The sequence below is a fragment of the Ranitomeya variabilis genome, chromosome 3, assembly GCF_051348905.1.
Source record: "Ranitomeya variabilis isolate aRanVar5 chromosome 3, aRanVar5.hap1, whole genome shotgun sequence".
NCBI classification, from domain to species: Eukaryota; Metazoa; Chordata; class Amphibia; order Anura; family Dendrobatidae; genus Ranitomeya; species Ranitomeya variabilis.
Genome location: NC_135234.1, coordinates 607,136,454 through 607,156,811, shown reverse-complemented (window position 1 = coordinate 607,156,811; position 20,358 = coordinate 607,136,454). Strand labels below are relative to the sequence as shown.

At 44.9% G+C, this 20,358-nt stretch overlaps 1 protein-coding gene across 2 annotated transcripts in view; it reads right to left on the bottom strand.

Moving 5' to 3' along the window:
- Positions 1–526: 526 nt before the first annotated feature.
- LOC143818429 (uncharacterized) overlaps positions 527–20,358 on the bottom strand; it is a 107,096-nt gene continuing 87,264 nt past the window's right edge. For both annotated transcript variants that reach the window (XM_077299733.1, XM_077299731.1), the window contains one exon: positions 527–1,054. In XM_077299733.1, the coding sequence (XP_077155848.1) occupies positions 820–1,054 (235 nt within the window). In that variant the 3' untranslated portion in view covers positions 527–819. The remainder of the gene's footprint in view (positions 1,055–20,358) is intronic.

Genomic DNA, 20,358 nt, shown 5'->3' with positions numbered 1-20,358 from the left:
TTGAAATCTCTTTTCAATTTTTCTTGATGACACTGCGCACGGTAGACACAGGAACATTCAGGTCTTTGGAGATGGACTTGTAGCCTTGAGATTGCTCATGTCTCCTCACAATTTGGTTTCTCAAGTCCTCAGACAGTTCTTTGGTCTTCTTTCTTTTCTCCATGCTCAATGTGGTACACACAAGGACACAGGACAGAGGTTGAGTCAACTTTAATCCACGTCAACTGGCTGCAAGTGTGATTTAGTTATTGCCAACACCTGTTAGGTGCCACAGGTAAGGTACAGGTGCTCTTAATTACACAAATTAGAGAAGCATCACATGATTTTTCGAACAGTGCCAATACTTTTGTCCACCCCCTTTTTTATGTTTGGTGTGGAATTATATCCAATTTGGCTTTAGGACAATTCTGTGTTTTTTCATTTAAGACAAATTAAATGAAGATAATAATAACAAAGAATTTGTGTTTGCAATCATTTTCAGGAAAAAACTGAGTATTATCTGACAGAATTGCAGGGGTGTCAATACTTTTGGCCACAACTGTATGTTTGATAACATGAATACCACTGTTTGTATCACATCTGGATAGCATATGCCCTGAAGTCTTGGACATCTGAATTTGCATAATCCTGCTACAGTATTTTGATGTTCTCTACAAAGAATGACATGACCCTTGATCATAGAACCTTTTATTTAACACTTAATTCTGATATTGAATAAAGGTACACATGGCAGGAAAGTGACGTACATGTAAAATCAAATGTTCTCTTCTTAAAATGATTCACTAATATATCAGTGGTGTAGCATAATCAGGGCACACATTAAACATATTTACGACTGAGTTGGTTAATTTTCTTTAGACCTTCTTTGTTGTTAATTGTTTTATGCACAGTGATGAGGAAGGGGAAGGCAGAAGGCAGCTCCACCCTGCTGCTTAGCTTCTGATGGCCCCAGTGCAGGCAGCGCAGCCTGTCAGCCAGGTCCTTCCGGCCGGCACGTTCCAAAGCATCCTGGAGAATCTTGGTCTTGTTCAGTTCATTCCATGCTTTCTCATACCTGCAGTCACAGACGTACACATTGAGTCTTGGAAAGGCATACGATGCACAGACTAGTTATGAAATGTGATTTCATTTCTATCACCTACAGTAAATAGTTTCTTGGCCTTCTTTAAGATGGTTTAATCGACTGTAATCACCACGTATGGACGTACAGCTGTATTGGACACCCATTGGCCATCCTGCATTTTTCTTACTTGTAAAAGTATTATATAAGCCATTAATATCAGATCAGCACCTCACCGTTGTGAGTACCAGGGCCGGACTGGCCATAGGGCATTTCTGGCAAATGCCAGAAGGGCCGGTCCCTGCAGTGGGCCGCTCGATCTGTCGCTCCCTTCATGCTGTCAGCTGGTGTTCTGTTCTTTGCAGCCAGCACACTAGGCAGCATCAGCTTGCCTTGTGCACAGGATCGCGCTGCACTTCTAACATCACTGTGGCCACCACGCTAGACAGGATGAAGTTGTTGGCCGCAGTCTGATGGTCTGAACCCCAGCTGTCATGAGGTAACATAGACGCAGGGGGAGGGGGAGAGGCACGCTCTGCTCTTCTTTGCTGCTGGGACCCTGCCACTTACTGCAGCCTGGAGTCAGGAGTCAGGACATCAGACGCCCACTTCCTCCTGTCCAGCCAGGCGGCAGGAACAGAAAGCATTTACGAGCTGCTGATAACCTTACCCTGAGTGCATGGAGCAGAAGCACAGAAAGCCCGGAATTGTACCTGGAGGCAAGCTCTAATAGAATTAAGAAAAAAAAGCTGTGTCCACTCTTCTTCCATGGCACTAGCTCAAAAAATCACCACTCCTGTGGTGAACTATACTCCCAGCATGCCATAGGACCTGCTGTACATGCTGGGAGTTATAGTTCTCAAAAGCAGGGAAAAGGCTATGTGCACACGTAGTTTTGATGGCTGCAGATTTTTCCGCAGCGGATTTCAGAAATCCGCAGGTAAAAGGCACTGCGTTTTACCTGCGGATTTATCGCAGTTTTTATGCGGATTTTGTGCGGATTCCACCTGCGGATTCCTATTATGGAGCAGGTGTAAACCGCTGCGGAAACCGCACAAAGAATTGACATGCTGCGGAATGTAAACTGCAGGGTTTCCGCTTGTTTTTTTTCCGCAGCATGTGCACTGCGGATTGCGTTTTCCATAGGTTTACATTGTACCGTAAACGCATGGAAAGCTGCTACGGACCCGCAGCGTCAAAACCGCTGCGGATCCGCAGCAAAATCCGCAACGTGTGCACATAGCCTAATAGTCAACCATGGGACATACAGTAGATGGCACCTATGGGATCTTAAAGGAAATCTGATGGCTGAGGGTATGTTTCCACTTGGTGTATTTGCTGTGGATTTGATGCAGTGTCCTATCCACAGCAACCAGATGTTACGCACAGTGGATAGGATTTTATGAAATCCCATCTCCACTAAGCGTGCACTGACACCTCCGCGACGTCATCCCAGGTCCTTCGCACACAGCATCCCACGGAACGGAAGGCGCCACGTGCACCACTGAGAGGCGGGAGGACTCCGGAGGCCATCAGAAGGTAAGTATATCAATATTTTTTATTTTAATTCTCTTTTTTTTTTTTACAGGGATATGGTGCCCAGTTCGTGGAGGAGGAGAGTCTCCTCTCCTCCACCCCAGGTACCAACCTCATATGATCCGCTTACTTCCCGCATGGTGGACATAGCCCAATGCGGGAAGTAAGCGGATCAATGCATTCCTATGTGTGCGGAATCCCCGTAATTCCGCAAAATAATGAACATGCTGCGTTTTTTTCCGGAATGATTTTCCGCTACGGAAAAAAATGCAGCATGTGCACAAAAATTGCGGAATGCATTCTAAAAATAGGATGCTTAATGTGAGTTTTTTTTCACGTTTTCATAGCGAAAAAACATGAAAAAAGTGAAAAATCCTGAACGTGTGCACTTAGCCTTAGTGTGTTACCACCATACGACAAGTGGGCCTATGTACCTTCAAATGCCAGGGCTGAATTTTTGTCCCAGTCCGGCCCTGGTGAGTACACAATGTACAAAAAAACTGGGATGGGATAAAGCTCCTCACTAGCTTGCCTCATCTGCTTGTTAAAATGACAGCTCAGTCTGTGAACTGGTACAACAAAGGATTCTGACCTGGGTTCCTCCATTCAACTGTATTTGTGTCTTTAGCCACAATGTGCAGCAGCATGATATTGCAAAGGCAGGGCATTGTATGCACTCCATAATGGAGCTGAGATTCAAGGAACTTATCCTGTAATTGAGGGGGGAGTGGATAATTTGAGGGCACAATATTGAGAGGGCAGCGTGGAGAGGAACAATGTGAGAGTACAGAATGAAGAGGGGACCCAATATGGAAAGCAAACAGGGAGAAGGAGGAGCAATGTGAAGAGGGAAACTGAATATGGGGCAGTATGGAGATAGACAGTATGAGGGAAACCTAAAGAGGGGACAGTGTCAAGTGCAGAGGCCTTAGTTCTCAAGGCAGGAACCATGTGGAAGGAAGGGAAACAACATACAGTTCATGAGGATAGTGTGGCAGTTATAGTTCATAAGGGGGACAATATGGAGACTAGTTCATAAATGGAGACTGTGGTGTTGCACTTAAAGAACCATATGGAGGAAATATTTTATAAGAGAAATGTTAGGCAGTTATAGTTCATAAGAAGGGACAGTATGGAGACAATATTTTACAGGAAAGGACAGTGTTGTGTTTATAGTTCATAATGGGTATGCTTTGGCAGCTGTAGTTCATAAGGGGAGGAAACGTGTCAAGGCAATGTACTATAAGAGACAAGTGTGGGAGTCATAATTTGTTCAGGGATCACAGTAGGTCTCAATTATTTATTCAAGGGCACATCATGGGCAGATATTTGTACAGTATTTATGAGGCAGTATAATGACTGCTATTTTTAAGGACACTTGCAGGATGTGCTGGAAAAGCGAGAAGTCAGCAGAGACAAGATTTGTATGTGAAAAGTCATCATGGCGCCTGAACCAGATGAAGTAGAGAGATGAGAATGTCTCCAATCAAAGAAGATGTTGCCTGTAACATGCCTGGATGTAAAAGTTTATTTGTGATACTGACTCCATCTTATCAGCATTATGGTTACTGTATGGTCTTCAGTCCTATAATGACCTGTAGCAACAAATCTCACAGTTGTTAAAGAGGGTGTCGGGTGAAAACAAGTTATCAGCTATTCACAGGGCAGCTAATAACTTATTGATCGATGGAGGTCCAACCACTTGGACATGCAACAACTGGCAGAATTTAGATTTTTTTCCCCGCCTCCTCATAGCACTTTTATCCCAATTAGAATGGGGGTGCAGTGTGGATACCCAACCGATGCTCCATTCATTTTCTGTGTGAGTGTGCTATATGCATTAAGTGGAAGGTAGGTTGAACATGTACACATCTTAAAAGACATACTGGGAGTTGGCGTTTCATGCAAATCCAATGTATATGGTGTGGCTAGACCTGACCTTGCAATTGATAACTGTACTAAGCTTTGTGCTGTATTCAAGTACTGATGTTGGTTCTGGTGCTGTGTTCATATAGAGATCATGTACTGATATTGGCTCTGATTCGGTGCAGGTGTAGCAATCCATAACTTGTCAGATGTCATTCTACATGACTGTTAGCAAAGTAGTGTGCCATTTGACAAGTTAACGCTGGTTTCACACTTACGTTGGGCAGAGCTGCGGAGGGCTGCATAGTTCCTCTGTTACGCCCTGCCCACTGCCGCACCTCTTCCATTCACCTCCGCTTACGTCGGCATGCGTCCTGCGTACCTATCTTTAACATTGGGTACACAGGCCATGCGAATGTATGTGGATGCCTCCGCATGCGTCGTTTTGACGCTGCGCCGACCGCAACAAAATGCAACATGATGCGTTCGGCGCCGTGTCAAAACGACGCATGCAGAGGCATCTGCATACATTCGCATGGCATGCGTACCCAATGTTAAAGATAGGTATGCAGGACGCATGCCGACATAGGTGGAGCTAAATGGAAGACGTGCAGCAGTGGGCAGGGCTTAATGGAGGACCTGCGCAGCCCTCCCCAACGCAAGTGTGAAATCAGCCTAAAAGGAAACTCAGCAGGTTTTTACTTTAACTGAGAGCAACATAATGTAGTCATTGATTCCAGGGATGTGTCACTTACTGGACTGCTTGGTGCTGTTTTGCAGAATACTTCTTTGTTTTGTTGTAAATGTAGCAGCGCTCAGATTGCTAAACTGTGTATAACCCCACCCACACCCCTGACTGGCAGCTTCCTGTGTTCACTATGCATTATGAGTAAACTGCAAATCAGTGTTGGGGCAGGGTGATACACATTAGCTGGTCTGGCATGCAGGTGAGACCTAGTCTTGTAGTGATAATCTGTTGAGAAAATACTCATTGTATTGAAATATAGCACACAGCCTAATAAGCGACACATCCCTGGAATCAGGCTCTCTTGCCGTATATTATGCTGCACTCAGATTAAATAGCAAAAACCCGATGACAGAGTCCTTGTAAGGATTACTATAGCTGTATTTATGTTCAAGCATTAAACCTATGTATTTGTTGGGGGGTAGGGGCAGAAAGATGCCAGTTCTACCTTGGTGTATTGTGTAATCTGTAGATTCTGAAATCTTGTGAAATACATGATCACTCAGTACATTATCTTAACAGCTTAAAGAAATATTACTGCGTGTTAACAATTACCGTACTTTAGATTTAATAGGTGAGGTAGAGGTATAGTTCCCCTCATGCAAAAAGAGAACCTATTGTTAAATTTTTAATCCTACCTCTGAGCAAAGCTCTGTACTCTGTGTAGTGGGATTCACAGGTGCTGCAGCTTAGCTCCAGTCCAAGTGAAATGAAGCTGAGCTTTAAGGGTATGTGCACACATATTTTTTTAGCTCTGCTGATTTTTTCCGCACTAGATTTCATAAATCCGCAGGTAAAAGGCCCTGCGTTTTACCTGCGGATTGACTGCGGAATTACCGCGGATTTTGTGTGGATTCCACCTGCGGTTTTACACCTGCGGATTCCTATTATGGAGCAGGTGTAAACCGCTGTGGAATCCGCACAAAGAATTGACATGCTGCGGAATGTAACCCGCAGCGTTTCCGCGCATTTTTTTCTGCAGCATGAGCACTGCGGATTGCGTTTTCCATAGGTTTACATTGTACTGTAAAAGCATGGAAAGCTGCTGCGAATCCGCAGCAAAATCCGCAATATGTGCACATAGCCTATCACCTGAGAACCCCACTACACCATGTGCAGAGCTATGCTGCTCTGGTTCTATGACTTGTGTACATCTCACCATAGGAGAAGCTGCAAACAGTTGATCTGTGGGGGTTGTAGGTGGCAGATGCTCATCAATATATAATACTTGGACAACCACTTTCACCTGAAAGGTTTTCCAATGTGTACCAGCTCAGGACATATGAAAAAGGTAGACATAAATGTGAGGTTGTACAGAACCTTATGAGGAGGAGATGGAAGTTTGATCACAAAGGTCACTGGCGTTGTAAACGATATGGCGCAATGAACTCTTCTGTAAATAATTAAAGAAACATTAAAGATGTATTCCCATCTCCAAGATCCCATCCCAATAGTAGAAGGTGTAATTATAATAATAGTTAACAATATTAGCAAATACAGTACAGACCAAAAGTTTGGACACACGTTCTTGCAGCGCCCCAGAGTCCTGGTCGTTGCAGTACTGTGGCTCCGCCACTAAGGGGAGCTGTGGTACGTCCAATGGTACTGAAGGAGTTCATCTGATCAGGTATCACAGACACCAATACATTTCACAGCCGGGCCTCCGGGGGGAGCTAAGGGTTCTATTCACTAGGCCAATCCCCACCATAGTGGGTAAACTGGGGGTCAGGCAGGAAGTTAGTGAGAAAGCTGACTGGGTTGGAACCAGGCAACACCTTGTGGCAGAGGGTGTTGTGGGGGAAGATACAGTAGGGTCTCTGTCAGGGGTGGGATCCTGACAGAGTCTTGGCAACTTGAACGAACGTAACGGGACCGTGCCTGCTCAGGATAGCGGCGGTGCCCAAGGAAGGACCAGAAGCGAGATAGATTGTGCTGAGTGAGAAACGAGATCAAGGCAATAAGAAGAATACCAGTAGGGGTCGTGCTGTAAGACCGAGGCAACACCCTACTGAGGCGCACTACCGGTGGCCGGAACGCCGAGGGAGTATTACAACATCCAGCTTCAAGCGATACTCTAAACAGCGGCAGGACAGTCAGTCTAAGGCGGGCTGTCTCACTTAAATCACCTATGCAGTCTTGGGGGGCAACTTGTGGAGAGGGGCGACTCTAGGGTCCCGGAAGAGCTCCGAGCCTACCCGTCAAACGGGTGCCGTCCCAACCATAACATCAGGAAGGGACGGAGGATTAGCAGAACATCATCTAATCGAGTTGTGAGGGAACTTAAGAAACAGACACAACAGTTGTGGGGACTTTCCGTAAGCACAGCAGGGAAGGACCGCAACACATAGCGCTAGAAGGAAGGCACAGATTTCCACCTGCTAAGAGAACTCTGGAGGTGCCATTGGACCGGCCGGACTTGCGCAGCCTGGTTATCCAGATTCTGGACTGAGGACCCAGAGATCTTCAGTAAAGAGGTAAAGAGACTGCAACCTGGTGTCCTTGTTATTTACTGCACCGCACCACTACAGCTTCACCACCATCATCCGTCATACTTATTTACTGTGCGCCCCTCGGCAGGGTCACGGACCGGGCCTAGCCACCGTGACAACCCCAGAGCAGAGACTCAGAGGCCCGGTACCGGGTACCCCTCGGCCCTGCGGCAGTGGGGGCGCTGCAAACTTGGCGTCACGAACAGGATCTACTTAAGCCTGAGGAATCGGGTCATGTGTGCCTTGGAACTGTGATTTGCTGTGCTTGGACTGTACTTTATTGCAAAGACTGTGCTGCGCCATTTACCGCCAAAATCCGCCGCTATTATAGCGCTGAGGAGAGCGCAGGAGAAGAAGAGGGGCGTGGAGTGGGCGTAGGCAAGCTGGAGAGCGCGAACAACAATGGCCGCCCAGTCTAAATATTGCTGTGTCCTGAGGACGTGTCCGTCAACAGCCGAGGTCCGCCTCCTGATCCTGTTTGGAGGGTGGAGACCATGGAGATGGGGCCGCCCACGAAAGAGACCGCGGGAAGAAGACACTGGAGAGGAGATAAAGATGGCGACACTAGGAACACCGCATGGGAATGACCAGACTCGGCGAGAGGCTGTACAACCTGATGCAGCCCAGGATACGCCGTCACTGCGAGAGCTGACCCTTGCAGAGCCAGCGATGGGCCGACCTCCCCGGCCGCCGTCCGAAGAGTGCGTGGCCGCAGCTGAAGCCCGGCGGATTGCCTACCGCTTGGAAGCCGATGCCCGCGTGATCGCTCGGCTGGGCCAGCCTACGGAGGTCCGCCTGTCTCCAGTGTCCCCTGCCTCCTCCATCCAGGCCGCGGCAGAGTGTGAGCTGCGCGCATCGGGCCTGAGGATCCTACCGGAGGCCGAACACCTGCGGCGCCTCATGGCAGCCTGGCGGAACAGACCTCAGCCTGCCGCTCAGATTGATCTAACCAGTGTGGAAGAAACCCCACCGTCCCACTGGGGTGTGGTGGTCTCCTTTAACTCCCGACATGGGAAGGGAGTTATCCAAGAGATCGGGGAGCCACTGCAGGTCCGCGTTGACCGTGAAGAAGTCGAGCCCTGTGGAGGAAGGTATGACGCCGACCTGGAACCTGGCAATGCCGTGACCTACACCCGGTGGAAGAGGGAAGCGGGTGGAACAGGTTGGATAGCTCGGGGTGTCCAGCGGTGCATCGCCCTGGAGGCTGCTACCGGAACGATGGAAGATGAGCCTTCTGCAGAGAAGAAGCCGGAACCAGCCCCCGAGGAATCTCAGGAGGTCCGGGTCCACCGCGTGCCTCTGGGTCACGCTCGACCACAAGCAAGGAGGGCATCCCGGCGTGGGATCCTGTCGCTGCTGGAGCCAGGATTGGCCCTTGTTACCCCAAGGCGACCCGTTGGCCGGGTGAGGCCTGGAAGGAGACCGTTCCCTGCACAAGAAGATTGAGTAAGAATAAATGCTTTATTAATGTAAATAGTTAACTGTTTTTTCTGCTGTTTTGCTGCTAAACCCGTTCAGGGTTAACTCTTAAAGGGATCCCTTTGTTGACCCGGGATCCCTATTGTTTTGTGTGTTTTTCAAGTTTTGCACAAAGTTTCCAGAACTGCCGCAATCATGAACAGTGCATGATACAAACTTTTTGTAAATAGTTTGCACCTTATTAAAGGTGCTCCCTACTGGTTTTACTTCAAAAAGGACTCTTTGTGAAGATACCACACTGGAACCTTTGCTGAGTATGGACTGGTAGCTTGAGAAGATATGCTACCTCATAGAGACTTGGTCCCCTCTTAAAGGGGATGTTCATTTGTTGCACTTAAATGGTGATATTGCTTTAAGACAGGTGGCAATAATGTTTTGATGAAAGAAAGTGATGATAATGTTTACATGAGAAAGTTATATGTATCCAACTAGTTAATTGTAAAGAAATGCTGATAATGTTCCTGAAAGAAAGTAAGAGCTAGAAGAAGGATGCAGTAGGCCCGTAGGGGTAGACGTAGTGTCCAGCATACATGTCAGTAAGAAGATAATGAGAAGGTTTAATGTTATATAGAAAATGTTTGATAATGTTGATAGACAACGAGGATAGAAGGTGAACCCTGAGTCCTCCTAGGAGCCATATAGAGATGGCTCAGTGCTCTTAAACTGAAAGTAATGTTATGTTCTATACTATGTATACAGGTCCTTCTCAAAAAATTAGCATATAGTGTTAAATTTCATTATTTACCATAATGTAATGATTACAAATAAACTTTCATATATTATAGATTCATTATCCACCAACTGAAATTTGTCAGGTCTTTTATTGTTTTAATACTGATGATTTTGGCATACAACTCCTGATAACCCAAAAAACCTGTCTCAATAAATTAGCATATCAAGAAAAGGTTCTCTAAACGACCTATTACCCTAATCTTCTGAATCAACTAATTAACTCTAAACACATGCAAAAGATACCTGAGGCTTTTAAAAACTCCCTGCCTGGTTCATTACTCAAAACCCCCATCATGGGTAAGACTAGCGACCTGACAGATGTCAAGAAGGCCATCATTGACACCCTCAAGCAAGAGGGTAAGACCCAAAAAGAAATTTCTCAACAAATAGGCTGTTCCCAGAGTGCTGTATCAAGGCACCTCAATGGTAAGTCTGTTGGAAGGAAACAATGTGACAGAAAACGCTGTACAACGAGAAGAGGTGACCGGACCCTGAGGAAGATTGTGGAGAAGGACCGATTCCAGACCTTGGGGAACCTGAGGAAGCAGTGGACTGAGTCTGGTGTGGAAACATCCAGAGCCACCGTGCACAGGCGTGTGCAGGAAATGGGCTACAGGTGCCGCATTCCCCAGGTAAAGCCACTTTTGAACCATAAACAGCGGCAGAAGCGCCTGACCTGGGCTACAGAGAAGCAGCACTGGACTGTTGCTAAGTGGTCCCAAGTACTTTTTTCTGATGAAAGCAAATTTTGCATGTCATTCGGAAATCAAGGTGCCAGAGTCTGGAGGAAGACTGGGGAGAAGGAAATGCCAAAATGCCTGAAGTCCAGTGTCAAGTACCCACAGTCAGTGATGGTGTGGGGTGCCATGTCAGCTGCTGGTGTTGGTCCACTGTGTTTCATCAAGGGCAGGGTCAATGCAGCTAGCTATCAGGAGATTTTGGAGCACTTCATGCTTCCATCGGCTGAAATGCTTTATGGAGATGAAGATTTCATTTTTCAGCACGACCTGGCACCTGCTCACAGTGCCAAAACCACTGGTAAATGGTTTACTGACCATGGTATTACTGTGCTCAATTGGCCTGCCAACTCTCCTGACCTGAACCCCATAGAGAATCTGTGGGATATTGTGAAGAGAAAGTTGAGAGACGCAAGACCCAACACTCTGGATGAGCTTAAGGCCGCTATTGAAGCATCCTGGGCCTCCATAACATCTCAGCAGTGTCACAGGCTGATTGCCTCCATGCCACGCCGCATTGAAGCAGTCATTTCTGCCAAAGGATTCCCGACCAAGTATTGAGTGCATAACTGAACATTATTATTTGATTGTTTTTTTGTTTGTTATTAAAAAACACTTTTATTTGATTGGACGGGTGAAATATGCTAATTTATTGAGACAGGTTTTTTGGGTTATCAGGAGTTGTATGCCAAAATCATCAGTATTAAAACAATAAAAGACCTGACAAATTTCAGTTGGTGGATAATGAATCTATAATATATGAAAGTTTAATTGTAATCATTACATTATGGTAAATAATGAAATTTAACACTATATGCTAATTTTTTGAGAAGGACCTGTAGTAGTTGAAAAGACAGAAGGCACGGGCTGAAAGGAGCGGTCCTGTAAGAAAGGAGAGGCAGTAGGTCTGGTGCCGTTAGGACAGGCGGTCCTGCAGATTTAAAGAAGGAGAATGTAAAAGTTAAATTGCCTTATAATGTGATTATAAGAAGGTCTTTAGCGGATTCAGAGTGTACATCCTTAAAGGCAATGTTAAACTATTGTTCAACAATTTTGCACTTAGTAGAATACCCGGTTGGGTGAAAGAAAGTTATTTATAGCATGTTGCTATGATATTTAACCGTGTTTGTAACGTTCAAGTGTCCTCACCTCCCATCAAGGGAAGCTCTGTTCAAGTATACTTATTGTTATTGCACTCAACAAAACTGTATGTCTTTTTGCTAATTTGTATTGTTGTTTTCTTCTCAGTTCCGGAGTACTGTGTTTAACCAGGGGGGAGTGCAGCGCCCCAGAGTCCTGGTCGTTGCAGTACTGTGGCTCCGCCACTAAGGGGAGCTGTGGTACGTCCAATGGTACTGAAGGAGTTCATCTGATCAGGTATCACAGACACCAATACATTTCACAGCCGGGCCTCCGGGGGGAGCTAAGGGTTCTATTCACTAGGCCACTCCCCACCATAGTGGGTAAACTGGGGGTCAGGCAGGAAGTTAGTGAGAAAGCTGACTGGGTTGGAACCAGGCAACACCTTGTGGCAGAGGGTGTTGTGGGGGAAGATACAGTAGGGTCTCTGTCAGGGGTGGGATCCTGACAGAGGCTTGGCAACTTGAACGAACGTAACGGGACCGTGCTTGCTCAGGATAGCGGCGGTGCCCAAGGAAGGACCAGAAGCGAGATAGATTGTGCTGAGTGAGAAACGAGATCAAGGCAATAAGAAGAATACCAGTAGGGGTCGTGCTGTAAGACCGAGGCAACACCCTACTGAGGCGCACTACCGGTGGCCGGAACGCCGAGGGAGTATTACAACATCCAGCTTCAAGCGATACTCTAAACAGCGGCAGGACAGTCAGTCTAAGGCGGGCTGTCTCACTTAAATCACCTATGCAGTCTTGGGGGGCAACTTGTGGAGAGGGGCGACTCTAGGGTCCCGGAAGAGCTCCGAGCCTACCCGTCAAACGGGTGCCGTCCCAACCATAACATCAGGAAGGGACGGAGGATTAGCAGAACATCATCTAATCGAGTTGTGAGGGAACTTAAGAAACAGACACAACAGTTGTGGGGACTTTCCGTAAGCACAGCAGGGAAGGACCACAACACATAGCGCCAGAAGGAAGGCACAGATTTCCACCTGTGAAGAGAACTCTGGAGGTGCCATTGGACCGGCCGGACTTGCGCAGCCTGGTTATCCAGATTCTGGACTGAGGACCCAGAGATCTTCAGTAAAGAGGTAAAGAGACTGCAACCTGGTGTCCTTGTTATTTACTGCACCGCACCACTACAGCTTCACCACCATCATCCGTCATACTTATTTACTGTGCGCCCCTCGGCAGGGTCACGGACCGGGCCTAGCCACCGTGACAACCCCAGAGCAGAGACTCAGAGGCCCGGTACCGGGTACCCCTCGGCCCTGCGGCAGTGGGGGCGCTGCATTCTCATTTAAAGAGTTTTCTGTATTTTCATGATTATGAAAATTGTGCGGCATGCGGTCACCAATGGCAACTGGACAAAGTAAGGTCCAGCATGTTTAGTGTATGCGAGATGAAGCCATATATGAAGTGATGTAATGAACTGTTTGTGGTTGCGGTTTATGATACCTGAATATACCGGATAGACTGTTTTGTGTTAATAACCGTGCCCGAGAACATATATCCTGTTGCCAAGTGAGTATTCCCCTACCCGTTAGAGAACGCTATCTCACACCCTTTAAAGAGACTATACTTTACAATTACAATATCATCCATTAACCAAAAACAAATATGTTCACATATACAGTACAAACCAAAAGTTTGGACACACCTTCTCATTTAAAGATTTTTCTGCATTCTGAAAAGAATGCCAAGAGTGCGCAAAGCAGTCATCAAAGCAAAAGGTGGCTACTTTGAAGAACCTAGAATATAAGACATAATTTCAGTTGTTTCACACTTTTTTGTTAAATATATAATTCCACATGTGTTAATTCATAGTTTTCATGCCTTCAGTGTGAATGTACAATTTTCATAGTCATGAAAATACAGAAAAATCTTTAAATGAGAAGGTGTGTCTAAACTTTGGTCTGTACTGTACCTCCAGTTATAAATGTGGTATAGTTTTTCTGATGTGCTATGACTCTTTCCTCATGTGCAGGCATTGCAGGACCTTAGGTATCCATGGTTACGACCATTAGCAGCTAGCTATCACTATATCAGTGGTCGTAACCATGGATACCTAAGGTCCTGTAATACCTGCACATGAGGAAACAGACTTAGCGAATCAGAAAAACTATACTGCAATTCTAATTGGAGGTGTTTGATAATATTATTATTATAACACCTACTACATATTGGGATGAGATCTTGGAGATGGAAATACCCCTTTAACCCCTTTCTGCCATTGGACGTACTATTCCGTCCATGTGGGGTGGGCCCTAATTCCCAAGGACGGAATAGTACATCCAGCGCGATCAGCCGCGCTCACGGGGGGAGCGCGGCCGATCGCGGCCGGGTGTCAGCTGCCTATCGCAGCTGGGTGTCAGCTGCTTATCGCAGCTGACATCCGACACTATGTGCCAGGAACGGTCTCGGACCTCCCCCGGCACATTAACCCCCGGCACACCGCGATCAAACATGATCGCGGTGTGCCGGCGGTACAGGGAAGCATCGCGCAGGGAGGGGGCTCCCTGCGGGCTTCCCTGAGACCCCCGGAGCAACGCGATGTGATCGCGTTGCTGCGAGGGTCTCTTATCTCTCCTCCCTGCAGCAGGCCCGGATCCAAAATGGCCGCGGCATCCGGGTCCTGCAGGGATGGAGGTGGCTTACCAAGTGCCTGCTCAGAGCAGGCGCTGGTAAGCCTGCAGCACTGTAAGTCAGATCGCCGATCTGGCAGAGTGCTGTGCAAACTGTCAGATCAGCGATCTGTGATGGCCCCCCCGGGACAAAGTAAAAAAGTATTAAAAAAAATTTCCACATGTGTAAAAAAAATTAAAAAAAAAAATCCTAAATAAAGAAAAAAAAAATATATTATTCCCATAAATACATTTCTTTATCTAAATACAAAAAAAAAAATCAAACAATAAAAGTACACATATTTAGTATCGCCGCGTCCATAACGACCCCACCTATAAAACTATATCACTAGTTAACCCCTTCAGTGAACACCGTAAAAAAAAAAAAAAAAAAAAAAAAACGAGGCAAAAAACACCACTTTATTCTCATACCGCCAAACAAAAAGTGGAATAACACGCGATCAAAAAGACGGATATAAATAACCATGGTACCGCTGAAAACGTCATCTTGTCCCGCAAAAAACGAGCCGCCATACAGCATTATCAGCGAAAAAATAAAGTTATAGTCCTCAGAATAAAGCGATGCCAAAATAATTATTTTTTCTATAAAATAGTTTTTATCGTATAAAAGCGCCAAAACATAAAAAAATGATATAAATGAGGTATCGCTGTAATCGTACTGACCCGAAGAATAAAACTGCTTTATCAATTTTACCAAACGCGGAATGGTATAAACGCCTCTGCCAAAAGAAATTCATGAATAGCTGGTTTTTGGTCATTCTGCCTCACAAAAATCGGAATAAAAAGCGATCAAAAAATCGAACATGTTACCAATAAAAACGTCAACTCGTCCCGCAAATAACAAGACCTCACATAACTCTGTGGACTCAAATATGGAAAAATTATAGCTCTCAAAATGTGGTAACGCAAAAAATATTTTTTGCAATAAAAAGCGTCTTTCAGTGTGTGACGGCTGCCAATCATAAAAATCCGCTAAAAAACCAGCTATAAAAGTAAATCAAGCCCCCCTTCATCACCCGCTTAGTTAGGGAAAAATTAAAAAATTAAAAAAATGTATTTATTTCCATTTTCCCTTTAGGGTTAGGGCTAGGGTTAGGGTTAAGGCTACAGTTAGGGTTGGGGCTAAAGTTAGGGTTAGGGTTGGGGCTAAAGTCAGGGTTAGGGTTTGGATTACATTTACAGTTGGGAATAGGGTTGGGATTAGGGTTAGGGGTGTGTCTGGGTTAGAGGTGTGGTTAGGGTTACCGTTGGGATTAGGGTTAGGGGTGTGTTTGGATTAGGGTTTCAGTTATAATTGGGGGGTTTCCACTGTTTAGGCACATCAGGGGCTCTCCAAACGCGACATGGCGTCTGATCTCAATTCCAGCCAATTCTGCATTGAAAAAGTAAAACAGTGCTCCCTCCCTTCCGAGCTTTCCCGTGCGCCCAAACAGGGGTTTACCCCAACATATGGGGTATCAGCGTACTCGGAACACATTGGAGAACAACTTTTGGGGTCCAATTTCTCCTGTTACCCTTGGAAAAACACAAAACTGGGGGCTAAAAAATAATTTTCGTGGAAAAAAAAAAAAAAATTATTTGCACGGCTCTGCGTTATAAACTGTAGTAAAACACTTGGGGGTTCAAAGCTCTCAACACATCTAGATGAGTGCCTTAGGGGGTCTACTTTCCAAAATGGTGTCACTTGTGGGGGGTTTCTACTGTTTAGGTACATTAGGGGCTCTGCAAACGCAATGTGACGCCTGCAGACCATTCCATCTAAGTCTGCATTCCAAATGGCGCTCCATCCCTTCCGAGCCCTCCCATGCGCCCAAACGGTGGTTCCCCCCACATATGGGGTATCCGCATACTCAGGACAAATTGGACAACAACTTTTTGAGTCCAATTTCTTCTGTTACCCTCGGGAAAATACAAAACTGGGGGCTAAAAAATAATTTTTCCGGGAAAAAAATTTTGTTTTATCTTTACAGCTCTGCATTATAAACTTCTGTGAAGCATTTGGTGGGTCAAAGTGCTCACCACACATCTAGATAAGTTCCTTAGGGGGTCTACTTTCCAAAATGGTGTCACTTGTGGGGGGTTTCAATGTTTCGGCACATCAGGGGCTCTCCAAACGCAACATGGCGTCCCATCTCAATTCCAGTCAATTTTGCATTGAAAAGTCAAATGGCGCTCCTTCGCTTCCGAGCTCTGTCATGCGCCCAAACAGTGGTTTACCCCCACATATGGGGTATCGGCGTACTCAGGACAAATTGTACAACATCCTTTGGGGTCCATTTTCTCCTGTTACCTTTGGTAAAATAAAACAAATTGGAGCTGAAGTAAATTTTTTGTGAAGGAAAGTTAAATGTTCATTTTTATTTAAACATTCTAAAAATTCCTGTGAAACACCTGAAAAGTTAATAAACTTCTTGAATGTGGTTTTGAGCACCTTGAGGGGTGAAGTTTTTAGAATGGTGTCACACTTGGGTATTTTCTACCATATAGACCCCTCAAAATGACTTCAAATGAGATGTGGTCCCTAAAAAAAAATGGTGTTGTAAAAATGAGAAATTGCTGGTCAACTTTTAACCCTTATAACTCCCTAACAAAAAAAAAATTTGGTTCCAAAATTGTGCTGATGTAAAGTAGACATGTGGGAAATGTTACTTATTAAGTATTTTGTGTGACATATCACTGTGATTTAATTGCATAAAAATTCAAAGTTGGAAAATTGCGAAATTTTCAAAAATTTCGCCAAATGTCCGTTATTTTCACAAATAAACGCAGGTAATATCAAAGAAATTTTACCACTATCATGAAGTACAATATGTCACGAGAAAACCATGTCAGAATCACCAAGATCCGTTGAAGCATTCCAGAGTTATAACCTCATAAAGGGACAGTGGTCAGAATTGTAAAAATTGGCCTGGTCATTAACGTGCAAACCACCCTTGGGGGTGAAGGGGTTAATATTTTTTTAATTATTTACATAAGAGTTCATTGTGACTTAATTAAATTAAACAGTGGCCCAAGGGCTGCACCATGCCCTCCTTCGCCACCCGTCCACTGTCTCCGCTATCCACGTCCTAGGGATGCAGACAGTGGTGAATACTCGAGCTGCCGACTCATTCCATCAATCAGCGTGCGTGACTGAGCCAGCAGATGCGATGACATCACATCATTATGTCTGCTATGCAGAGGCTCCGAGCACTGGAGACAGGAGCCGAACACTGTGGAATGGGAGCGAGATGAGTATGTATTATTTATTTTTTTCATGTGTATGGGATGTATACAGGAGGCTATACGGTGGCTCATATTGTATATAGGCCGCTATGTGATGGCTCATACTGTATAGAGTGGCCATATGGGGGGCTTGCATTGTATATAGGAGGCTATGTAGGGGCTCACACTGTATATAGGGGCTATGTGGGGGCTCCTATGGTATATAGGGAGGCTGTATGCAGGCTCATATTGTATATAGGGCTATGTGGGGGCTCATACTGTATTTAGGAGGCTGTGAGGGCTCATACTGTATATAGAGAAGCTATGTGGAGGCTCATACTGTATATAGGGGGCTATGCTCATACTGTATATAAGAGGGAAGGTAATATCCAGCATTATGTCCATTAAGTGAATAAAAAGTAGTTTTCTTTATTTAAACCATATTAACCCCTTCACCCCCAAGGGTGGTTTGCACGTTAATGACCAGGCCAATTTTTACAATTCTGACCACTGTCCCTTTATGAGGTTATAACTCTGGAACGCTTCAACGGATCTTGGCGATTCTGACATTGTTTTCTCGTGACATATTGTACTTCATGATAGTGGTAAAATTTCTTCAATATAACTTGCGTTTATTTGTTAAAAAAACGGATATTTGGCGAAAATTTTGAAAATTTCGCAATTTTCCAACTTTGAATTTTTATGCCCTTAAATCACAGACATATGTCACGCAAAATACTTAATAAGTAACATTTCCCACATGTCTACTTTACATCAGCACAATTTTGGAACCAAATTTTTTTTTGTTATTGAGTTATAAGGGTTAAAAATTGACCAGCAATTTCTCATTTTTACAACACCATTTTTTTTCAGGGACCACATCTCATTTGAAGTCATTTTGAGGGGTCTATATGACAGAAAATACCCAAGTGTGACACCATTCTAAAAACTGCACCCCTCAAGGTGCTCAAAACCACATTCAAGAAGTTTATTAACCCTTCAGGTGTTTCACAGGAATTTTTGGAATGTTTGAAAATGTTAATTTTTATTTACACAAAATTTATTTCAGCTCCAATTTGTTTTATTTTACCAACGGTAACAGGAGAAAATGGACCCCAAAAGTTGTTGTACAATTTGTCCTGAGTACGCTAATACCCCATATGTGGGGGTAAACCACTGTTTGGGCGCATGGCAGAGCTCGGAAGGAAAGGAGCGCCATTTGACTTTTCAATGCAAAATTGACTGGAATTGACATGGGACGCCATGTTGCGTTTGGAGAGCCCCTGATGTGCCGAAACATTGAAACCCCCCACAACTGACACCATTTTGGAAAGTAGACCCCCTAAGGAACTTATCTAGATGTGTGTTGAGCACTTTGACCCAACAAGTGCTTCACAGAAGTTTATAATGCAGAGCCGTAAAAATAAAAAATCAGATTTGTTCACAAAAATGATCTTTTCGCCCCCATTTTTTTATTTTCCCAAGGGTAAGAAAAGAAATTAGACCACAAAAGTTGTTGTGCAATTTGTCCTGAGTACGACGATACCCCATATGTGGGGGTAAACCACTGTTTGAGCGCATAGCAGAGCTCGGAAGGGAAGGAGCGCTATTTTACTTTTCAATGAAAAATTGACTGGAATTAAGATGGGACGCCATGTTGCGTTTGGAGAGCCCCTGATGTGCCTAAACATTAAAACCCCCCACAAGTGACACCATTTTGGAAAGTAGACCCCCTAAGGAACTTATCTAGATGTGTTTTGAGAGCTTTGAACCCCCAAGTGTTTCACTACAGTTTATAACGCAGAGCCGTGAAAATAAAAATTCCTCTTTTTTTTCACAGAAATGATTTTTTAGCCCCCAGCTTTGTATTTTTACAAGGGTAACATAATAAATTGGACCCCAAAAGTTGTTGTCCAATTTGTCCTGAGTACGCTGATACCCCATATGTGGGGGGGAACCACTGTTTGGGCGCATGACAGAGCTCGGAAGGGAAGGAGCGCCATTTGGAATGCAGACTTAAATGGATTGGTCTGCAGGCGTCATGTTGCATTTGCAGAGCCCCTGATGTACCCAAACAGTAGAAACCCCCCACAAGTGACCCCAAATTGGAAATTAGACCTCCCAAGGAACTTATCTAGATGTGTTGTGAGAACTTTGAACCCCCAAGTGTTTCACTACAGTTTATAATGCAGAGCCGTGAAAATAAAAATTATTTTTTTTTTCACAAAAATGATTTTTTAGCCCCCAGTTTTGTATTTTCACAAGGGTAACAGGATAAATTGGACCCCAAAAGTTGTTGTCCAATTTGTCCTGTGTACGCTGATACCCCATATGTGGGGGTAAACCACTGTTTGGGCGCATGGCAGAGCTCGGAAGGGAAGGAGCGCCGTTTGGAATGCAGACTTAGATGGATTGGTCTGCAGGCGTCACGTTGCATTTGCAGAGCCCCTGATGTACCTAAACAGTAGAAACCCCCCACAAGTGACCCCATATTGGAAATTAGACCCCCCAAGGAACTTATCTAGATGTGTTGTGAAAACTTTGAACCCCCAAGTGTTTCACTACAGTTTACAACGCAGAGCCGTGAAAATAAAAAATCTTTTTTTTCCCACAAAACTTATTTTTTAGCCCCCAGTTTTGTATTTTCCCAAGGGTAACAGGAGAAATTGGACCCCAAAAGATGTTGTCCAATTTGTCCTGAGTACGCCGATACCGCATATGTTGGGGTAAAC